Source organism: Lacerta agilis, chromosome 2, assembly GCF_009819535.1.
Source record: "Lacerta agilis isolate rLacAgi1 chromosome 2, rLacAgi1.pri, whole genome shotgun sequence".
In the NCBI taxonomy this organism is placed as follows: domain Eukaryota; kingdom Metazoa; phylum Chordata; class Lepidosauria; order Squamata; family Lacertidae; genus Lacerta; species Lacerta agilis.
Genome location: NC_046313.1, coordinates 101,939,673 through 101,961,589, shown reverse-complemented (window position 1 = coordinate 101,961,589; position 21,917 = coordinate 101,939,673). Strand labels below are relative to the sequence as shown.

Below are 21,917 nucleotides of genomic sequence, written 5' to 3'. Positions count from 1 at the left end.
GCCTCGCCTTTATCCTGCTTTTTCTTCCAAGGGGCTGACTTCCAAGGAAGCTGCCTTATACAGTCAGACAGAGGCCCATCCAGCTCGTTACTGTCCACACCAGGGGTAGGCAACCTAAGGCCCGTGGGCCGGATGCAGCCCAATCGCTTTCTCAATCAAGCCTGCGGACGGTCTGGGAATCAGTGTGTTTTTACATGAGTAGAATGTATGCTTTTATTCAAAATGCGTCTATGGGTTATTTGTGTGGCATAGGAATTCGTTCATATTTTTTTCCAAAATATAGTCCGGCCCACCACATGGTCTGAGGGACGGTGGACCGGCCCACAGCTGAAAAAGGTTGCTGATCCCTGGTCCATACGGACGGCTCTCCAGGGTTTCAGATGGAGGATATTCCTAGCCCAACCCGTAGATGCCAAGCATTGACCTACTTGCCTGCAAGGCAGACTATGCACTGCCAAGCTTTTCACTCTTCCCCTTCCTCCACTTTTGAGAGGCATGCAGAGCCGTGACATTTTTTGGGTTGTTGTTGTTCAGTCGTTCAGTCGTGTCCGACTCTTCGTGACCCCATGGAGCAGAGCACGCCAGGCATGCCTATCCTTCACCGCCTCTCGCAGTTTGGCCAAACTCATGTTAGTAGCTTCGAGAACACTGTCCAACCATCTCATCCTCTGTCGTCCCCTTCTCCTTGTGCCCTCCATCTTTCCCAACATCAGGGTCTTTTCTAGGGAGTCTTCTCTTCTCATGAGGTGGCCAAAGTACTGGAGCCTCAACTTCAGGACCTGTCCTTCCAGTGAGCACTCAGGGCTGATTTCTTTAAGAATGGATAGGTTTGATCTTCTTGCAGTCCATGGGACTCTCAAGAGTCTCCTCCAGCACCATAATTCAAAAGCATCAATTCTTCGGCGATCAGCCTTCTTTTTGGGGGGGGAGGTCCCAGTAAATATGTCTCAGTGTGGTGGGTTTCTGGAGCTTGGTCTCCTGTGCTTTCTACCTGTGCTGCTAACGAAGCATCGCCGACTCTTGTTTTTTATACATAATTTTTATTAAATTTTCTGTTTTACAATTTAAAGTACTCATTTTAACATCCTTAAAATGTCAGTGACTTCCCTTCTTCTCTTTCCATGGTTCATTTTACATATCATATCCTTGCATCTTTTACAAAACTAAACCATTCCGTATTCCATCTTAGGTTGCCATTCTTCTTTGGTTGGGACCTCGCTCGTTTTCCATTTTTGGGCTGACGAAACACAGGCCGCAGTAGTAGCACATATATAAAGAACCTTTTTTGACACCTGGGAATTTCAGTCTGAATTATCCCCAATGAAAAGGACTCTGGTTTTTTTTGTTTTTGTTTTTTAAGTACTTTTAAACCTTTTTTTCAATTCATTGTGGATTATTTCCCAATACCCTTCTACAAGTCCGCCACATGTGAAAGAACATTCCTCCACCTTTCTTCATCTCCAGCACTTACCTGATTCAGTCGCCAGCCCTGTTCTGATTCAGCATCAAAGTAGTTTGAGTTCTGCTTGACTCCATCACCCCAGGAAAAGGCAGCGATTTTTCACCTGTGTGAGTAAGAGAGCGTAGGTGAATCAGGGAAGCAGAGGTATCTGGGAAGGTTTACATATGGGATGCCGCCTGGCGACACGAGAAGATCGCAAGGGCAGCAGGAGCAAACAAGCCATTCTGTTTCCTGAGCTCAGGGATAGCCAACATGATCCAATCCAATTGCTGTTGGACTCCAGCTCCCATGAGCCCCAGCCAATGCTGCCAAGGATAATGGGAGTTGGAGTCCAGCCAGAACATCCAGTGGTGCAGCCCCGCATTGGCCACTCCTGTTAAGTTAACAGAAACACTAGCAGAAATACCGTAATTCTGACACTGCTCATGAGGTTGACTGTAGAGCCACAGCAGCACATACATTTCAGACAGACGGCACTACTTACTAAAACAATTTTTTTGAAAAAAGATTTCGCCACCAATTGGGTCCTTGGTATTAAAAAGGTTCTCATTGCCCTGCCAGTGGGCCTCTTTGCAGTTAATTGGCTTGTTAGCCGCTCTGCTGTTCTCTTCCTTAGATCAGCTGTACTCAAGCACATCACTGAGGTCTTTTTTTGTCCAGCATGAGTTTGGAGTAGAAAGGGAAGATGAATCCATGGTTTGAAGTGCTGGCTAGTCTTGCCATCTCGCCTCCCACCCCCCCCCCCTTTATTGTTGTTCGCTTGGCTTTCTGCTTTGTCCAAGGATCGTAAGCCAAATTAATCCTCTGTATCGGCGCTCTAGTGTCTGTTCTTGGCGGAAGACTGGACTTGAAACTCTAATAAGGTCGTGTGGGATGAAGGCTGGAGAGCTCTGCTTGCCAGGGTGGAAGGATTAGAGCTGGAGAGTTTCCATTCTCCCCAGCAGAAGAGGATGAGTTGCTTTTCGGATATATAAAGCTACTTCTGTGTTGACAACGGCCGTTGGTGTTGTCTGCTGCAGGCTTCCCCAGCCTGGTGCCCTCTAGCTGATGTTGGACTACAATTCCCAATGGCCCTCTGGCTGAGGCTGATGGGTGTTGTAGTTCTACAGCATCTGGAAAGGGTACCTTGTAGGTTGTCCTGGTCTACCGCGATGGGCAGTGGCTTTCCAGTGCCTTGGATAGAAGTAGCTCCTCCTGAACTTGTGTCATGGGCTGGATGGATACAGAGGAGCTGGATACAGATGCACCAGCTGGAGAATCCCCAGGGGAAGAAGGCTCAGTGCCAGGTGATTGATGGTGGGATGATGATGATGATGCGTGGTCAGAGGGAGAAGAGGAGGAAGCGTCGGAAGCTGAAGAGGCAACAGGGCTTAGTGATCAGGAGGAGTCTGGGACAGAGAGCAGTCCAGAATCGTAGACAGAAGCAGAGGCTGGAGAGGAGGGGGCCAAGAGGCAGAGAGGAGGCCTCATGGGGGGTCACGACCTACAGGGAACAGTTGCTGGGATCACTAGGCCTCCTGCACTGTTTTGGTTTCTTTGAATAAAGATATTGCTAACCTGTTCCTGATTCCAGCTCCCGACACCCTGGCATTTGCAGTCCTTCAGCCTGAGACCTCTGTCATGCAAGCCGTGCAATAAGGGCCTTTCACAAAAAAAAAAAAATGTTTCAGGCACTCTGGCATGCTGACATCCGAGGGATTTAATATTCTTCACAGAGCTTGATTCTAGGCTCTGCTGGTGCTGCTCACAACTCTTCACAACTGTTTCATCCTCTGCTTCCAGATAATGCCACTGGTTCCTGCCACTTTACTTTACTTTACTTTACTTTACTTTACTTTACTTTACTTTACTTTACTTTACTTTACTTTACTTTACTTTACTTTACTTTACTTTACCTTAGAATCATAGAATCCTAGAGTTGGAAGAGACCACAAGGGCCATCCAGTCCAACCCCCTGCCAGGCAGGAAACACCATCAAAGCATTCCTGACAGATGGCTGTCAAGCCTCCGCTTAAAGACCTCCAAAGAAGGAGACTCCACCACACTCCTTGGCAGCAAATTCCTTACCTTAACTTTCATTTCTCTCTCTCCCTCTCTCCCTCTCTCTCTCTCTTATAGTTTGTCATAAACAAAACAAAATTCGGAGAATCTCCAAATTTATGGAGCTTCTCTCTGCATTTAAAATGTAACTTATTCAGTGACCAACGTGACTACAGTACTGTGCTTGCATCAGTCGTGACAATCATGTACACTTGGGGAAATTGTTTAATTTTCACTGTGGGAGTTTGCAAGAGTTGGGCTTTTGTGCAACTTTGAAGAAAGAGGTAGCAAGAGAGCAAGGCAAGAAGGGGGGGGGGAGCATGTATTTCAAGGAGTAGGCACAGAAAGTGATGGGCACCCTGCCCAAATCACTTTTTTCCTCAATTCTTCTCTGATGCACCGAGGGGCTGGAAACTTGCTTTTTTTTAAAAACGGAAGCAGAAAATGGATTCTAAACCAACTAGTAGAGTCTATCATCTGGACCCCACAGGAGGTTGAAATTGCAGTCATTAAGTAAACCCTTGGCTTTGAATCCTTTCTGGCTGTGTCTGCAAACTTCATGGCTGGCTTCCTTCTTCTGTGGCCATCCCAGATCTTTCTCTATTTCTGGCTTCCCTCTTACCCTTCTGCTTTGCTGACCAAGCAACCGGCATTTCTCTCCTTCCTGCACTCCGCTCTTGGCAGCTGGCTTCCTACCGATTTCCAATCCCTGGTCCGGCCGCTTCATTGGCGAGCTGAGTTGCCTGAGCTTTGCCAGAGTATACAAGAAGGCCAGACTCCCCAAATCTCTGGAAACATGATCCACCCAGAGCAATATGTGTTGAGGTTAATTTAGACTTGAGGCCAAGAGTTCCTGAGTCACATTCTCTCTACCCGACATAATAAGTCCTGCTGCTGCTACTGCTCCACCTTGAACCTCCTCCTTTCACCGCACTAAGACGGACAATCTTCTGCACCTCACATTCTCTTGTTACAGGGCAATTCCTCTTTGCTAGAACAGTCTTTCCTACCAGCTAGCTCTGTATAAGGTCTCTCTACCTTCTGCACTCCGCTGTGGAGACCTGTGTCCTCTCATCTTTGTCTCTCCCCAGCCCCTTATCTCCACATTCACAGTGTTAATGTCCTACCAGTAATGAAGAATATGCTTTTTCTCCCCTTCTCCGGCCATTTGCTAAGCCCTTTCTTCTGTCCACACGAAGGCTTTAATAGAAGAATGTAGATTTTTATATATTGTAAAGCACGCACCCCCCCCCCATGATCCTCAGATGAAAGGTGGTATGGAAATTATATAATGAAGAATTAAAAAATAATGTGAAGGGACTCAAAGGGGTCGTCTAGTCCAGGCACGTCCAACTCCCAAGAGACTGTGATCCCAGTATAAAAAAACTGGCAGTGATATATACCCATTGTCATTGCCAAGAGTTGTTGAGCTTTTTTTAAGGGAGAGTGACCAAAACTGTTGAGCTTCTTTTGGGAAGGATGACCCAGAGTTGTTGAGCTTCTTTTGAGAAAGATGACCCAGAGTTATTTACCATTGGGAGGGGGTGTGTCGGTAAGGAGCACAACAGCGATCACTTAAAATAATACCGCATTCGACCAGGAGATCGCGATCAACCTGTTGGACATGCCTGGTCTAGTGCAGCTGAAAAACACCAACAGGTGGGCCCAGTCATGTTGCCCTCCAGACATCCATCGTCAAAGGTGGGGAAATGATGGCTCTGACCGCGATGAAGGAAGTCTCTGTGGGGGTTGCTTCAAGGAATCACCAATGCTTGATCCAAACAGATAAATCTCTTCCTCCCCTCCCACCCTACCTCTTGCACTTTCCTTGTACTACTAATTTTCCCCACATTGCTGCTTCTCCTTGCTTCCACACCTGAAGAAGTATGCATGCACACGAAAGCTCATACCAAGAACAAACTTAGTTGGTCTCTAAGGTGCTACTGGAAAATTTTTTTATTATTATTATTTTGTTTCCACATCCTTGTAAGCGAAACGTGCCAGCTGCCTCCCTTTTCAAGTCCTGTCCTGCTTTTTGGAACTCTTGCTATAAACACCTTCAAAGCTAAGAGCCAGTAGGCATCTGGGTATTCGTCCTTTTCTCCACCCCCACCCCACCCCCTAAAAAACCCTCTTTGCTGTAGAATGCTATGGATCCCTCTGCAGTAAGACAGCCGGGGATTGCAATTAAGGAGTCAGTTTTTTCTTCGTTCCTGGCGCGTTTCTCTGATGGGAATCCGCTTCGCCACCAAAGTTGTCGGGAGAAGGGAAAGAGGAGCCAGCGAGTCTCTTTGCTTGGCATTTGGAACGGGAGCCGCCAGCAGTTGATTGACGGCCACCGCCTAGTCAGGGTGGCTGTCTAGAACTTCCATGTTGAGATTATTTTGTACGTCCCTGGGCACCAGGAGGAGGAGGAGGAGGGAGCGATTGTCTTCATGTCCTGCTTCTGATTGGCCAATGTGGGAAGAGTGATACTGGCATAGTTGTTGCTTTGGCATGACCCAGCACAGCTGCTCTTAATCTTTCCTAAACTCGTGAGAGACGGCATTATCCCGCAACCCTTGCTCAAGGCTATAGGGTTGGTCATAAAAACTGAGATTATATATATATATATATATATATATATATATATATATATGCGTGCTGGATTGTAAGATGCTTTGGAGACTTTGTGGCTGAAAAGGGCAGGGTGTAAATAAATTTAAGGTGCGGAAGCGCATCCTCTTTCGCCAAGTGACCTGTTGTGACCAGTCGGTTGATGAGCCCGTCCTTGCAAGAAACCAGAAAGCAAATCCCCTTTTGTTCGCCTTTCCTTGTTCTCCAAGGTAGCAACGAGTTTTGGGGACAGAGAGAGGGGTGGTGACAGGGGGAGGCGCCAAAAGTGGAAGTCTGTTTTACCCTACAGCATTGTGCCTTCCCCCCCCCCCCAAAACTGGAAATCTGGATTATTCCCCGTACATTGAAATGACCTTTTTCAGGTAAGAGGGGGCCTAACGCTTCTGCAAAATGCCAGCAGCTGCTGGTGCTCCGACTGAAAGCGGTTTGCCTGAAGGGCCTCTTTAAAAATAAAAATAAAAAGAGCTTCCTTGTGATCTAGGCTTGCCACCTTGCAGCTGATGCTTCTTTTGCTCCCACCGGATTCATTTCTTCCAAATCGGCCAGCTTGTCGTGTTGCTTAATGCTTAGCGCTGCGTGTCACCCCTGAGCCGCCAGCTAAGCATTCTGGGACCGTGGAGGAAGGACGTGGTGAGGGGCTGAAAGGCTTGCCTTTTGGAAGAGGACGAGAACGGGACTGCTGCACGGTTTCTGCTCTGCAATTCGCTGGGGATCCCCTCTCTGTCTTTCCGCTCTGCTGCCCCTCTGGGCGCATTTTCTTCGATTAAGCGCTACTGCTGCTTTCTTGCTTTCTACCAACTCGCGGCCGTTGTGGTCCCACGCTGCCTCTCACCTTCCAGGAAAAGAAAACCGGGGATGTCATGTCAGGATCTGAGCACTCCACTGGCTGGAAGGGCCGGGGAACAAGTAAACCTGAAGTTCCTCCCGGAAGCACAAATCTCATAGGAACCTTAGGAAGTTGCCTCGTACTGAGTCAGATCCCCGATCCATCCTTCTTGCACCGACCAGCAGCAGCTCTCCCAAGGTTTCAGGCGGGGGTCTCTCCCAGCCCTCCCCAGAGATGCCGTTGGGGATCAAAGCAGGGACCTTCTGCATGCAAAGCAGTTGCTCGGCCACCCTTGCCTCTTTCTTCACTCCATGCCCTCTGCAAACTTCCATTGGGCCCCAGCTGGCCTGCATGACGACCGCACCTTTGGGAGCAGCGTTGGGGGTTTGGGGCTCTCTTGGCAAGACGGTTCTTGGCTTTTGCAGCTCGTGCATGACATTAACTGCTGGTTTGCCCGCCACGTCAATTCAGCGCTTTCGCCCTCCTTAACAAGCTCGGCACCTTCTTCCTTCTCACTTTTAGAAAGGAGCCGTTTGAGGCCTGCTGTAAGCCGTACACCTTCGATGCCATTCTTGAGATGATGCTGCCATTGTAAACTCAAGAGGGGCAGGAGACCAACGAGGGCTTGATGAGCAAAAGGGACGTTCTGCTGAACAAAGCCATTGACTTGCATCGTCTCCTCTTTCTCTCTCTCTCTCTCTCTCTCCCTCTCTCTGCCCCAGATCTGCAGACCATTCTCTGCCTGGATCCTCCATCTCTACAGACTTTGGCAGCTGGCAGATGGTAACGGGGAATGGCAGTGTACAGGAGCAAGCAGACTCCTCCGTCCCTTTCAGCTTCCCGGATGAGCTCCCTAACAGTTCCCTGTAAGTGTGCTGAGAACGACGCGTTGGGAGGGGCTGTGCTGTGCATAACCCGATGCCTCCGGTTCCGACTCCCGGCATCCTGAAACGATAGCCTGGGCAAGGCCTCTCTCCCAGAAGACCCACAAGGACCATTACTGATCTGATCGTACCCAGCTAGCTAGGTCCAGCTGTCTAACTCAGTGTGACAGTTCCTTATAGGCCTTCTCCCTAGCGAGAACATGCTGTTGGCTGGCAGTGCAAGCTGACTCTTCCCACCCAAACACCAACACAGCACACGGGATGCAGATATGTCTTTCACACCGCACAGGGATGTCTGAGAACTTCCCCCTTTGCAGCCATCACAGGTACTTCCATGCAGATGCATGTCTCGTCTTGATGTGGGACCGGGGCGCTTTTATCAGTCCTGTTGTTAAAAGGCAAATGCTCCGTAGATGTGAGCTAAGCACAACCAGTTCTGAATCTTGATTTCAATGTGCTCTCTTGTTCGGCTGCTCCTTTTCATTTCTCGTCTTCTTCAGCAGTGCAGCACGTGGAGCTGTGGAACTTGGCTTTCCTTGATTGAGTTCGCTTACGCAGAGCTTTTCGAGACAACTTTTGTGCGTTGTTGTTATTTTCCACTCAGCCAAGCCTTTTGTTTTCCATGGAGTTCCTTTACCTTGCAACTTTTATTTACCAAGCGGAGACCAAGGCGCTGTCATTTGATCCTTCTTTCCTCTGCTCCAACAGTCCAATCCTAAGGAGTTCCTGCCAAGGGCTACTGTTGCATCCACTGAACCAAGGACAGATCAGAGTGGTCATCTTCATTTTGTCTTCCTCATTTCGGAAGTTTTCATTTTAATAACAATAATAGTAATTTTATTATTTGTGCCCCGCCCATCAGACTGGATTGCTATGTGGATTGGGGAGATGCACTGCTTTTGCAGTTCTGTGGGGCTGGCCCTACAAGTGAAACTCGAAAAAATAGAATATCGTGGAAAGGTTCATTTCTTTCAGTAATTCAACTTAAAAGGTGAAACTAATATATGAGACAGACTCATGACATGCAAAGCGAGATATGTCAAGCACTTATTAGTTATAATTGTGATTATTATGGTGTACAGCTGATGAGAACCCCAAATTAACAATCTCAACTTTGGGGTTTTCATCGGCTTTACGCCACAATCACCACAATTATAACAAATAAAGGCTTGACATACCTTGCTTTGCATGTCATGAGCCTATCTCATATATTAAACTCTAGTAGCTAACCACAGCGTGTGGCACTGTGGGTTAAACCACAGAGCCTAGGGCTGGCCGATCAGAAGGTTGGCAGTTCAAATCCCTGCAACAGGGTGAGCTCCCATTGCTCGGTCCCTGCTCCTGCCCACCTAGAAGTTCGAAAGCACATCAGAGTGCTGGTAGATAAATACGTACCGCTCCGGCGGGAAGGTAAACAGTATTTCTGTGCGCTGCTCTGATTTGCCAGAAGTGGCTTTGTCATGCTGGCCACATGACCTGGAAGCTGTACGCTGGCTCCCTCGGCCAGTAACGCGAGATGAGTGCCGCAACCCCAGAGTCGGACACGACTAGACCTAATGGTCAGGGGTCCCTTTACCTTTACCTTTAGCTAATGAAAACAATTGCTTACATAAATGAACTTTTCCATGATATTCTAATTTTTCGAGTTTCACCTGTATATTCTTGGCACCTGTTGCCGTACAAGTACTCATGTCTAGCTGTGTCCCTCAAAGTGTGTTGGGACTTGAACTCACTGATTGCACCAGGACTCATTGATACACCTCACCCTCTCCCTAGTTGGCATCTTGTGGCTTCTTTGGTTAGTGGTCCATAACCCTTTACGTTAGTTTCACATTCAGACCAGTGCCCGCTGAATCCTTGGTGGTCTTGCTATAAGAGGACTGTGCTCGCATTGCCCCTCCCTCATTTGCCCCTAGCCCTTCTCACCAGGCTCGGGCAGAACCTTGCACCACAAAGTTGCTCCGTTTAAAATGCCACACTGACGGCAGCATCCTTGGCACGATAGTTCCCCGGGGTATTGATGCTTCTCCTGCTAGCATTGGAGCGAGGATGGGTCTACTGTACAGCTGGCAATAGAGTAGAAGGTTCAGGACATATTTGGAATGGGGCTTTGACTAAAGTGGTGCCTCAGTAAACTATCCTGGAGGCACAGAAACGAGAAGAAGAAAGCTTAATGAGCAGTAGTCCTGTTGGTTTAGCATGGATTCATTACTTCCAGAAAAGCTTAAAGTCAATAAGTTGGCCAGGGACGCAGTGTAGTTTTGTAAATAAAAGACGTTATACCTCCAACAGATGACTGTCGTTGAGTAGAACTGATCTGGCTTCTAGCACTGAAACCTGGGTGGAATTGACCTCTCAGCTACATCCACCCAAGTACTCAATTCAGCACCAGCAAGGACTAGGGAGATGGTGTTGCCATGATCCACAAGAATTGCATCTCTCTCTCTCTCTCTCTCTCTCTCTCTCTCTCTCTCTCCACCAGTGTGGTGTAGTGGTTAAGAGCGGTAGACTCGTTATCTGGGGAACCGGGTTCGCTTCCCCACTCCTCCACATGCAGCTGCTGGGTGACCTTGGGCCAGTCACACTTCTCTGAAGTCTCTCAGCCCCACTCACCTCACAGAGTGTTTGTTGTGGGGGAGGAAGGGAAAGGAGAATGTTAGCCACTTTGAGACTCCTTCGGGTAGTGAAAAGCAAGATATCAAATCCAAACTCCTCTTCTTCTTCTTCTTCTTCTTCTTCTTCTCCTCCTCCTCCTCCTCCTCCTCCTCCTCTCTCGATCTCTCTCTCCAGGCTTCCTGTCTGGGTTGCAGTACTCTTGAGTATTGAGTTCTCTTGAATATCCTTGTGTTGCACAATCAGGGCAGGCTGGGGGTTGTGCTGTTTACTACCCAAACCTGCTGCCCATGGGGAAGGACTGGTTAAGAGCCAGGCTCAGTCCAGACAATACGGAGGCACTGCGGGCAAGCGGTCCATCTGTTCAAGGAAATGGCTAAAATAGCTTTCTACCTGAAGTAAGGTTTGCAGCTTAGGGTTTGGCTTGCCCCATCTTCCTCACTTGCGGCACAATTTGCTTCCGTGGTATAGAGTGCCTTTTAGCGACTTAGCCTGGCGAACGACTTGTGGCCCAGTGTAGAGCCTTCTATGGGTGCCATCACTGTTTGAGGTGAAGCGATTCCCTGGGGTGAAACACTCCACAGAGGTTTCCTGTTTGTTTCTTGCTTTCTTGCCCTTTTTTCTCATCGGGCAAAACCTCTTATCTCCCCAGAGTTTTTCGGTGCGGTTTTAATCCTGCTGACTCTTTTGCACTGCTTGGTATAATCGTGCGTTTTGGCTTTTATATTTACATTTTAAGTGTGTGCTTTCGGTGAACTGCTGTGGGAATAATTGAAGGGCAGTTTTTTTGTTTTGTTTTAGTGCTTCAAATAAATGAGTTGCATAGGAGGAAGACAATAGTGGTATTTTTTAAGTTCGTTCCAGGTTGCATGTATTCCCCCCCCCCCCCAAGAATACAGAAATGGAGTGCAATAGCAGACAGGATATAATAATAATTTATTATTTATACCCCACCCATCTGGCTGTGTTTCCCCAGCCACTCTGGGCGGCTCCCAATCGAATATTAAAAACACAATACAGGATGTGCACAAGGTGTTAGTCTGCTAAGTTTCACTCAGAGTAGACCTATTGAAATTAATGGGCTTACCTTGGTCAGCGTGGTCATTAATTTCAATGGGTGGGATTCAATGTTCCGCTGTGACAAATGATCCATCCACACAACCATTTGATCTTGCCAGATTGAACAATCCCTCCCTCCCTCCTCCCAACGCTCCTCTGGGGTTTTCCTGAACGCGCCCCCCCCCCCAGCCAATTTTTAGGAGGCTCACAGAGGAGAGGGAGAGAAAGCCCCACTGCACAATCTTCAACTGATAGGGCTTGTGAGGTGAATCCCGTCCAGTGGGTCTAAACTTAATTGAATAACACCCATGGTACAGGGTGAGTCCTTTAAAAGAGGCCCCATGGATACAGAGTACGCATGTTCCATGGGGCCTCTTTTAAAAGACCCGCCCTGTATATATCAGGCATTTCCAGCCCGTCGATTGCAATCTACCTATCGATCGCTGGGTGTCCCTGGTTGATCGCATGATCCTGATGGATCACCCAAGGGGGGAAAAAGCTCAACAACTGGTCAATCCAATGGGTTGATCACTGCCAGTTTATTTATAGTAGGAGTAGACTGCAGTCTCTTGGAAGTTGGACACGCCTGGTATATATATATATATACATGGAGACTTAACAGAAACCATACAGGATACTTCCAGTGTTTTGCTTTAAAAACCACATAGTAATAAATGCTCATAATTTTTCATTGGAATGCATCTTAAAATATAAGTGCAGGCTTAGCGCCCACAAAAAAAAAGAATCTTGGCCCATTAAAAAAAAAATTAATTCTAAAAAATATCAATTCAGCCCTTACTGCGAAGTCCCACAATTTATCCATTCATTTATATTTGGTAATTTCCAGTATTTAGCATGGATTATCACAGCAGGTGCTGTCATACAGCTAGTCAGTTCACGATGTTCTTTTTGTATTAGATCTTAAGTTTAAACGAACAAGTAAAGGAGTCCAGTATCTTAAAGCTTTCATTTTCTTCCAGTATTTAGTGCGAGGGCATGTTCACCGCATGTGGCAGAAGTCCCTTTGCTATTTTTTTAAGACAATTACAACAACAGATACTGCAAATGCTTATTTTATTTACCATGCCATCTTGTAGCGACACAGGGAAAAATTATTTCTGTTTGATAAGCTGCATCCCTCCAGTTGTTAGAGACTTGTACCCACTTCACCATGTGCAGCGGGACTAAGTTATGCTAAGTATTTTGAAATACGTTTAACTTGCGTTAGGCAGGCAAGATTCAACTTTTTCCTGGCACGGAACTCTTGACCGGAGCGTTTTTGTTTTAAGTAATGACCTGTCTTGACTCGTGAGCTTCCCAAAAGGCGGACATAGGAGTGAGGCTTGCAGGGGGTGCGAAACCAGCGAGTGATTGTTAACCCTGACCTGCTTGCCAGTTCTCCGCTGCAAAATATCCCATAGGCCATGCCTTGCCTCCAGCTAGATGCCCAAAGCAGCTTGGTAGAGAAAATGCCCATACTGGGGCATATTTGCAGAGAAGAATTGGCAGACATGGGGTTACTCTTGTCTCCTGCAGACCCAGGATTGGGAGCATGCATGTGCTCCCAGATTGTGTAGGAGTGTGTGTGTGTTTGTGTGTGTGCTGTTTTGAAGATAACAGATGCCTCTGGTGTGAGCGAATTCCTTCAAAGGACATGGAATCCTCATCCTGAGCCATATCCCAGGGTCCTTCCTCTTCCCACCACCGCCATGTCTGCACAGAGGCAGCATGCTGCTGTCCCTCCTTTTTTTTTTTCCTTCCCAGCCTCCCCCCCCCCACTTCCATGTCTTTGGTAGCTTTTCAGGCTGCCAGGATCTGAATTCTCCTACAGCTGGGCAAATGGCCACCGCCTGGGCCTTGCAATGAAGGAAGCAGCTGCTGCATTCCGAGTGGCAAGGAATTTTTAAAGGAGCAGAAGCTGGAGGAAGTTGCATGGGGGTGGCGGCGGGGGGTGGGGGGAAGAGACAGCTTTTCTACGCGGTTAATCCAGGCCTCTTTCTCTGGCTGACCCGTAATTGGAATTATGTAGGCCAGTCTGTAATGAGGTTGGTGTGGTTTCGTCCATTGAGAATCCTGCCTTTATAAGGAGTTTGGAAGGGGGGGGGGAGAGATTCTCCTATAAGCAGGCGTGGCTAACCTGTGGCTCACCAGATGTGGCTTAACTACAACTCCCATCATCCTTGCCCGTTGGCCATGCAGGCTGGGGCTGATGGGAGATGGAGTCCAACACTGCCTGGAGCCCATAGGTTAGTCACCCCTGCTCTACAGCTTCAGATACGTTGCAGCCCTTTGACTTCTCCTAGAATTGGGGTGGATGGGAAGACTCATGCAAGTGTGTTCTGCTCAAGGTGGCCGCAGTCAAATGCAGAGTGTGGTTTTTTTATTTTTGATGTTATTTATTTGTTGCTTTTATATCCCACCTTTGTCTCCAAGGAGCTTCAGGTGGCATACGTGGTTCTCCCCCCTCCTCATCTAATCCCCACAACAACCCTGGTTAGGCTGAGAGGCAGCGACTGGCCTCCAAGGCCACCCACTGAGCTTCATGGCAGAATGGGGATTTGAACCCTGGTCTCCCAGGTCCTAGTCTGACGCACTACCCACTATGCCACACTGGCTCCCTTGTTGGCGAGAAATGTTTTTTTTTTTTTTTATGTACATGCACCTACAAAGCACCAGGTGCAGATCAGGGAAGCCGGAAACTGAGAAACGCCGAGTACAGAAAGGGATAAGAAAGTTAGATATGTGTACAGTTTTCTTTTAAGCCTCCTGCAACCCAGCTTCAATAGATGCTTTGAGTTCCAGGAAATACATTTTTTATGGCACCTCTTAACTTAAATCTGGGAGATATTACGAATGAGCTTAATGACTTCCTGCAGCAGGAGGAAGAACCAGAGTAAGTGAAGCTAGCTTACAACCCCTGCAAGCCAGTGTACCCCTACAAGGAAATGGGCAATTCTAAAAGCCGACCCTCTCTGCAAGCCCTGTGGGCTTTGTTTCCAATTACCTAGCAAGGAGCTGCTTCTGCTACCGACTTTTCTCCCCTGTCGGCCCCATCCAGTTTGGAGAGCTGCAGTGTCACTAAACGGGTAATTTCACCGAGGAAGCAGCATGTGGCTAAAGCCAGGGATTATGCCAAAGTCTTGCGTAATCTCCTGATAGCGCCGTTTTGTGCCTTGGGAGTTTCTTGGGGGGAGAGCCGCTAGCTTATTTGTAGTGGGACAAATAAGCAGGGATCTCTCCTTCCTCACCGAGCCACGTGTGTAGGTTTTTGGAGCTTGGAATTAGGTGGTTTATAATAGGGTAGTGGGGGCGGGGGGGGGGGAGAGAGTGCAAGTTCCTTCTCTCCCTGCAGTTGTTCTAGTTTATGCAGCCTCTTACACATTCCCTGGCCTGGGGGAGTCCTGCCTCAACATGCAAACTCTGCCGTTTTGTATTGGGAGAAGGGGGGGGAGATGGTTGAGTGGGGTGCATAGCTTGGAGGAATGAGGAGAGGCCATGAGCCCATGTGGGATCCATACCCTAAGCAAGGGGTGGGGAACCTGCAGACTCCACCTCCCATCAGCACCAGGCAGCATAGCCAAATGGCCAGGGATGATGGGCATCATAGTCCAGAACCATTTAAATAATACGAGGCTTCCTGGAGGAGCAGACCAAATCTGTGTCTAATCCTGGGTTCGGGTTCTGTTGGGAGCCTGCCCAGTGCCAGGTGGAACCGTAGGAGAGGGGCAGGAGCATCCCTGGATGTGAAGAGGGTGGAAGCCTGATGTCTCAAGGGAAGCCAAGGACAAACCCCCGCAGCCCATCCCTACACATGCTTCTTCAGGATCTGGGGTACCTCCCTGGCCCCACTTAAACCTGGGAATAAGTCCCATGGAATTCAGTGGGGCTTGCTTCTTAGCCAGAAAGACAGCCTCGTTTCCAGGTTCAGCTGCTTGGTTCCATTAGCAGAAGAAGCCAAGCACAAGACTCCTCTGCTAGTGCAATGGTGCAATTTCCTCTCCTCTCCTCCCCCGGATACGGAGGGTCGGGAGGACTCCCAGAATACCATGTGGGGGAAGGGAAGACAGAGGGGTCATCCCAGCAGACAAGCAGAAATGTTTGCACTGGTGGGACAACCTCCTTCGCACTGTGTCGAATTCCACTGTTCACTGTTCAACAGGGCTTACTCCCAGAGGAAATACAGATAGGGATCGAAGCTCTTGCTGTAGCTCTCTGCTTCAGATCCTGCGATCCACCAGCCCCTTTGGGACTGGTGCGGAAGTTTTCTTTGCGAACTTCCCGATGCCACTTAGTCCCGGACCTTTAAAAAGCGTTTGGAGGAAGACTCAACAAACCTGAGCTTCCTCGCTGCGGTTTCTGAGTCTCTCGCCCCTATTCAGGCGAAACAGCAACATTTCTCTGCTTTTGCTCAGTTTCATCTTCAAATATGCATTCCCTTCGCTTGACTCCTCAAGCGCTAGTCCTGTGACATGGAGTTCCATGGGCTAGTTGTGGGGGCGCCGGAAAGGCCCTTTCCCCTTTCTGCCATTCCCTCCCAAACGGTTCACTCTTTGAGCCAGGCGGGCTCAATAGACCGGCTGCCTCTCTCTCTCCCTGGGCTCTTGTGGGTTTTTTTTTTTTTTGTATTTATTAATTTTTTTCTAATCCAAGCCTTTCCACCATGTCCCCTCGCTGCTCTTTCCGGACTCGAAGCTGGTGGCAGTGGGTGGCTTTCTCTCCTGCTTTCCATTCAAATTGACGGTGCCAGTTCCTAAGCCGGTGAAAGCACTGGGGAGATAAAAGGGAATGCTTGATGGGCAGGTTTGTGCCGTGCCCTTGGGATGACCTTTTCTAAAAGGGATGTCTTATTCTCTTTGAGAGAAATGGTGAGAGAGAAAGTGTGTGTGTGTGTGTGTGTGTGTGTGTGTTTGAGAGAGAGAGAGAGAGATGCATGTATGCATGACAAAGATTGTTTTTCTTAAGACAGCTCTGAACAGATGCCTTTGAACAGTAATCTCCCTTTGCGCAGCTCTCATCTGGAATCTCTTGTTTGCTTCTCTCTTTCCTCCCCCCGCCACCCTGGCTTCCTCCCGACCAGTACCATAGATCAGATGGAGAGGAGGCTGGTCGCAGGGGGACGCCTTGCCCTACTCTGCAGGATGCATTGCTCTTGCCCCTCTTTTTCACAGAACGGGAGGGTGGCAGTGATGTGGGGAGGGGGGGGAGAATAGCTTCCTGCTAGCAGGCACAGCCAGAAGCTCTTGGTTTCTACTCTTCCCCCACGCCAGCTCCCTTTCTCTCCATCTCTGGAGATTACACTCTCAACTTGGACCTTGTGGAAGGAGGGGAGGGAGGTGGGAGTTGGAGGAGGAGGAGGAGGAGGAGAAGTGGACGAGGAGGTAATGGAGCCGGAGGAGCGTTACTAATACAGAAGCTCTTGGCCAGAAGGCTTTATCCCAAAAGCACTTTGAGGAACGGCTGGCAGAATGCAGCACACAGTTCCTCCTCCTCCTCCTCCTCCTCCTCCTCCTCCTCCTCCTCTTTCTCTCTCTCTCTCTCTCTCTCTCTCCTCCCTGCAGTGGGCTTTAGGGATGGGGAGGGAAGCTTAGAAGATAAAGTTCAAGGAGAGAAGGTGGAGATCATGGCCTTTTTCTTTGCTCGAATGTTGGCTTTGAGGTCCCTCCTCAGCGCAGCAGCAGGAGGCGGCAAGTGGGGCGGGCGCTCTAATTGGGGCTGGTGCAGCAAGCCGAGAGCGGGGAGGAGCGGAGGGGATGGAATTCTTTCCGGCGGAATAATGATCTGGCCCTATGGGCAGCGGAGATGCTCTCCCACCAAGGAGGTGCGGGTTCTGACATTCCAAAGAGTTTGGCCTTCATGGCTTCCTGAGCCTCTCCCATGGCTGTGATTCTCCCCGCCACACACACACACACACACACACACACACACACACAAATAAATACTGGGCCCTAACTAGTTTCCCCTCATTGCCTCTCCTTTTGCCTCAGCCCAGAAATACTTCGGTGCAAAGGCAACTGAGCATTGTTGTTGTTGTTGTTCAGTCGTTCAGTCATGTCCGACTCTTCGTGACCCCATGGACCAGAGCACGCCAGGCACCCCTATCTTTCACCGCCTCCCGCAGTTTGGTCAAACTCATGTTAGTAGCTTCGAGAACACTGTCCAACCATCTCATCCTCTGTCGTCCCCTTCTCCTTGTGCCCTCCATCTTTCCCAACATCAGGGTCTTTTCCAGGGAGTCTTCTCTTCTCATGAGGTGGCCAAAGTATTGGAGCCTCAACTTCAGGATCTGCCCTTCCAGTGAGCACTCAGGGCTGATTTCCTTCAGAATGGATAGGTTTGATCTTTTTGCAGTCCATGGGACTCTCAAGAGTCTCCTCCAGCACCATAATTCAACTGAGCATAGCCTTACACAATCAGACGCAGCTCAGTATTGCTGACACGGATCGGCAGCACCTCTCCATGGCTACAGGCGGGGCTCTCCCCCTGTCCCACCTGTAGATGCTGGGGATTAAACTGGAATTCTTCTGCACACAGAGCGGGTGCTCCCCTGCTGAGCTTCGCCCCTTCCCCAAACCGGCACGGAGTGCCAGAGTTCAGGCAGCCCCAGAAGCAGCTGCCTTGAGCAGACGCTGCTTCTGTTCTGTTCTGAAGCCCTGTCAGGGACCGGGGGAGTGTTTGCCTCTGATCTGGAAGGCCCCAAGCAGCTTTCTGCCGCAGCCAACCGGGTTCCGGGACTCGTACTTTGGTCACAGCCTCCTCCTCGCTCGCATGGCGAGATGCAGGCGGTGAAAAGGTGCAGAAGCCAGTGGGCGTCTGTTTTCCTTTCCCCCTCCGTGCCACCAGAGGAAAGGGAAGCCAGCTGGCTTTGAAGTGTCAATCACTCTCGGAGCTGTGCGAAATGAAGTCGTGCATTTCACTTGGCATCTTGAGAGAGCTGGTGGCCAAAAGGCCGAGCTGAGTGAACTATGAAAGTTTAGAACTTGTGAACTTCCCCCCGTGGAGGAAGGCCTGTAGCTCAGCGGTAGGACACCTGCTTTTCATGCAGAAGGTCCCAGGATCAATCCCTGCGGTCTCTAGGTAGGGCTAGGAAGGGGTTCCCCGTCTGAAATCCTGGAGAGCCACTGCTATGGAGTGCAGACGATATCAAGCTAGGCGGACCGGTGGTCTGGCTCTGTTTCAAGGCAGCTTCCTATATTGCCAAAGAAAAAGATTGGTGTGGGGGGGGGGCTGGTAGAAAAGGTTGTTTAGCGTTCCTCTCTGCCTCGCCGGAATAACTCCTTGGGACCAAATCCTAGCTGGTTCTCTCAAGTTTCAAATCTGGCTTCTGCTGTGAATTGGGCAAGCCACTCTCCCCACCAGTCTGCAATATAGGACACTGACACACTTCTGCAGAGGATGTGGATTTCATATAGAGTCATAGAAATGGAAAGGGACCCCAAAGGACAGCCAGCCCTGTAGTGCAGGAATCTCCACTAAAGCACCCATGACAGATGGATGCTAGCTAATGGGATTTTAAGGGGGAGCCCTTTGAACAGTTCCAAAAATTTACCGTTTCCTTCCTTGTCCTCACAGCCTGGTGACACTGACGGAGAGGGAGACCCGGCTGGAGGACGTGCGCTCGGCGTTCCTGGCAGCCTACAACAGCACGGTGGGCCTGAAGCCTGTGATGCCCAGCCCATCGGGAGCCATCGGTGGCCTTCTGGAGCAGTTTGCCCGTGGCGTTGGACTAAGAGGAAGCAGCGTTCTTTGAGACAACCCTCCCACCACCACCACTACCAACAACAACAACGGTGCCCTGTCTGGATTGCTTTCTAGTCCGGAAGGTGAAGGAACCTCATAAGCCATGAGAGCGCAGTTGCCAGCTTCTGGCTTGGGCCAGAGCATCAGGCCATGCTCTCCTCTGTACGCTACCTGACTGCCAGCCCTTCTGGGTCCATCACTGACTGATTGACTGACTGGTCACAGCTTTCAGCTGCCTTGGGCTGGGCTGGTTTCCACTAGAATGATGAGCTGGGGGAGCGGTTCTCCCACCCCCCACCCCCAGTCATACAGGATTTGGCTAGCTCTGACAAATCACCACAGTAAAATGTGTCAAACACCCCGTCTTCTGGTTCTGTCTTTGTGTGTTTGATTTTTCTTAGGATGTGAGCTCTGCACAAAGCTTTTAGACAGGCATTGGGGGGGGGGGGGCTTGTACCTCTCACCACCCCAGGCAATCTAGAGCTAAGGAGGAGGAATCCAACCACATCTGGGAGGCTGCTGGGTTCCCCACCCTTTCTTTTTCATAGAGGCCTGGTTCCCAAAGTGGTAGGAGCCTTTAAGGGAGGTTGAATCTATACCTCCCACTCTGCTCCATCAGATTTTGGGCAAAACTCCCGCAGCCCCCGTTGGGCTGTGAGCTTAAAATTAAGGTTCTTGTCCTCCATCAATCTGAATCGAGCTTCTGCATTCTTCCTCCTTGCATAATTCTATACCTTTTCATATTTTTGCTGGAGACGAGCTCGTTTGCCATCTGAAGGAGCTCCATGCCAGCCCAGTCTAGCCGGCTTTCGAGGTATCTCAGCAGACAGTGCCCAGGCAAACTTCCCAACAATGCTCCTTTGTTTAAACAAAATCAGATTGTCAGGAAGCAAGTTCTCTCTTCACCCTTACTCTGCTTTAGAAGTACAGGCAAGGGCAGCCATGGACTCGACTTTAGATGTTGGGGACCTCTCCCCACTAGGATTTGACTTTTCTTCCAAGTGCTGTGTGCCAGCAAATGGGTGGAGCCAGAGCCCTAAAGGCACAACTTGCGAGGGATGGGTGATTTGTACTGCAACAAGTGCATACATGCACACCTCTCCATCCAGGATACAAAGAGCTGCCATTATAGTCCCAGGAACCCATCCCTCTCCATCAAAAGCATTGAGGAAATACGGTATGACCTAACTCTGGGGAAATCCCAAAGGCTGCTGGGTGGGTCACATTGGAGGTCACATTCTGCAAATTGCCCGACTCTGGACTGGATGATCCATGGGTGTCTTCGAGTAGGCATGGGTGGTGCAGGATATTGGCTGTTTCTCCACTAAAGCATACCAATGTTTTCCTTCCACTGTTCTTATGAATCTTCTTTATGCTGTATCAAACCATCAGCCCAGGGCTGATCAATGCACTTGTTCTCAATCTCTCTCAGTCCTCTTTCTCCTCTTACTGTTGCTGATACAGTTTCTCCAAAACTTGTGATGGGGTTGAATGGGCCAAAATGGCATACTGTGTGTTTTTATTTTGGGAGGGGGGGGGGAGAGAGAGAGAGAATATACTTCCAAAAGAACGCTGCTTTCCCCCTGTAATCTACTTGTAAGCATGACTGGCTGAGCTCATTTCTGTCCTATGGGTGAGTGTGGAAGTGCTCAGAAGAACCAGAAATCAACTTGTAGGACTGCCTGCCCCTCCCAGCAATCCATGAAAGCTTCAGAAAAGGGTGGATAAATAAAATAGGGAGATATAATGTTGCCATTCCTGTGGATAGCGGGGCTCCAGTCTTGAAACCTGCAATAACGAAGCTAAGCGACATAATAACACTTTTGAGCACTGTAGCGCCCCCCACCCCACAAGCCCTTGAAACAAACTCTGAATCTTGGGCGTATCAGGCTTAGGATTTCAATCAATTTGTACACTCTGGAAATTAACCCCTCAACTCAGTGAAACTTGGCTCCTGAGTAAAACAGAACGAGGAAATGCGATGTTTTGCACCCCATTGCCAGACCCGTTCCGCGAAAAGGAGCCTCCGCTCCGCCTAGAAAAGACATCAACTCACTCCGATTAGCTTCGAGCTGCGCAACCTTCTCCAGCTTGGTCGCAGAGGCGAACAAGTTTCAACTTCCCCTTACACAATCGTTCTCATATTTTTATTTTAACTTTTTTTTTTGCGGGGATCACGCCTGATTGTGCCCCAGATCCCCGCCACCGCCTCGTGCCGATGGGCGAGCGCTTCAAGGCAGGACCCGGGGTCGCGCTGCGCTGCTCCTCCGCCTTCCTCTCCCGGTCTATAAATAGCCCAACCCACGCATCGGAACAGCGGCGGAGCTTTCAAACTGGCCCGCTTTGCTGAGAGCCGGGGAACCAGGAGAGAGAGAGAGCCAGAGAGATCTATCCCGGTCCCATCCCCAATCTCGCTCTCTCTGGCTCCCATCTGGGCGGATCCGCAAGAAAAAGGACGCCGAGAGAGGGTGCGAGGGGCGACCCGCTGAAAGGCCGAAAAGGAAGCGAGGAGCGCCTTGGGACAGCCCTGCGCTTCTTTGGAAAGGCAGCCGCGGTCCGGTTGGATTTCAGCACCTCGGACAGCTCCCCGCGCCTCTCCGACGGGCGTCGGCGCCTGAGCGCAAAGTGCGCCACCTGGGGGCGAGCAAAGGCGGGAAGCAGGAAGGGCGGGAGAGTGGGG

The 21,917-nt window shown here is 49.6% G+C and overlaps 1 protein-coding gene across 3 annotated transcripts in view; it reads left to right on the top strand.

Moving 5' to 3' along the window:
- The window catches only part of MTMR14 (myotubularin related protein 14), a 78,075-nt gene extending 58,469 nt beyond the window's left edge, over window positions 1-19,606 (top strand). For 2 of the 3 annotated variants that reach the window (XM_033141423.1, XM_033141422.1), the window contains one exon: window positions 19,070-19,606. In XM_033141423.1, coding sequence (XP_032997314.1) covers window positions 19,070-19,247 — 178 coding nt within the window. In that variant the 3' untranslated portion in view covers window positions 19,248-19,606. Of the gene's footprint in view, window positions 1-7,666; window positions 7,811-19,069 lie in introns of all 3 variants that reach the window. The other variant, XM_033141421.1, reaches the window with a different exon arrangement.
- Window positions 19,607-21,917: the final 2,311 nt, after the last annotated feature.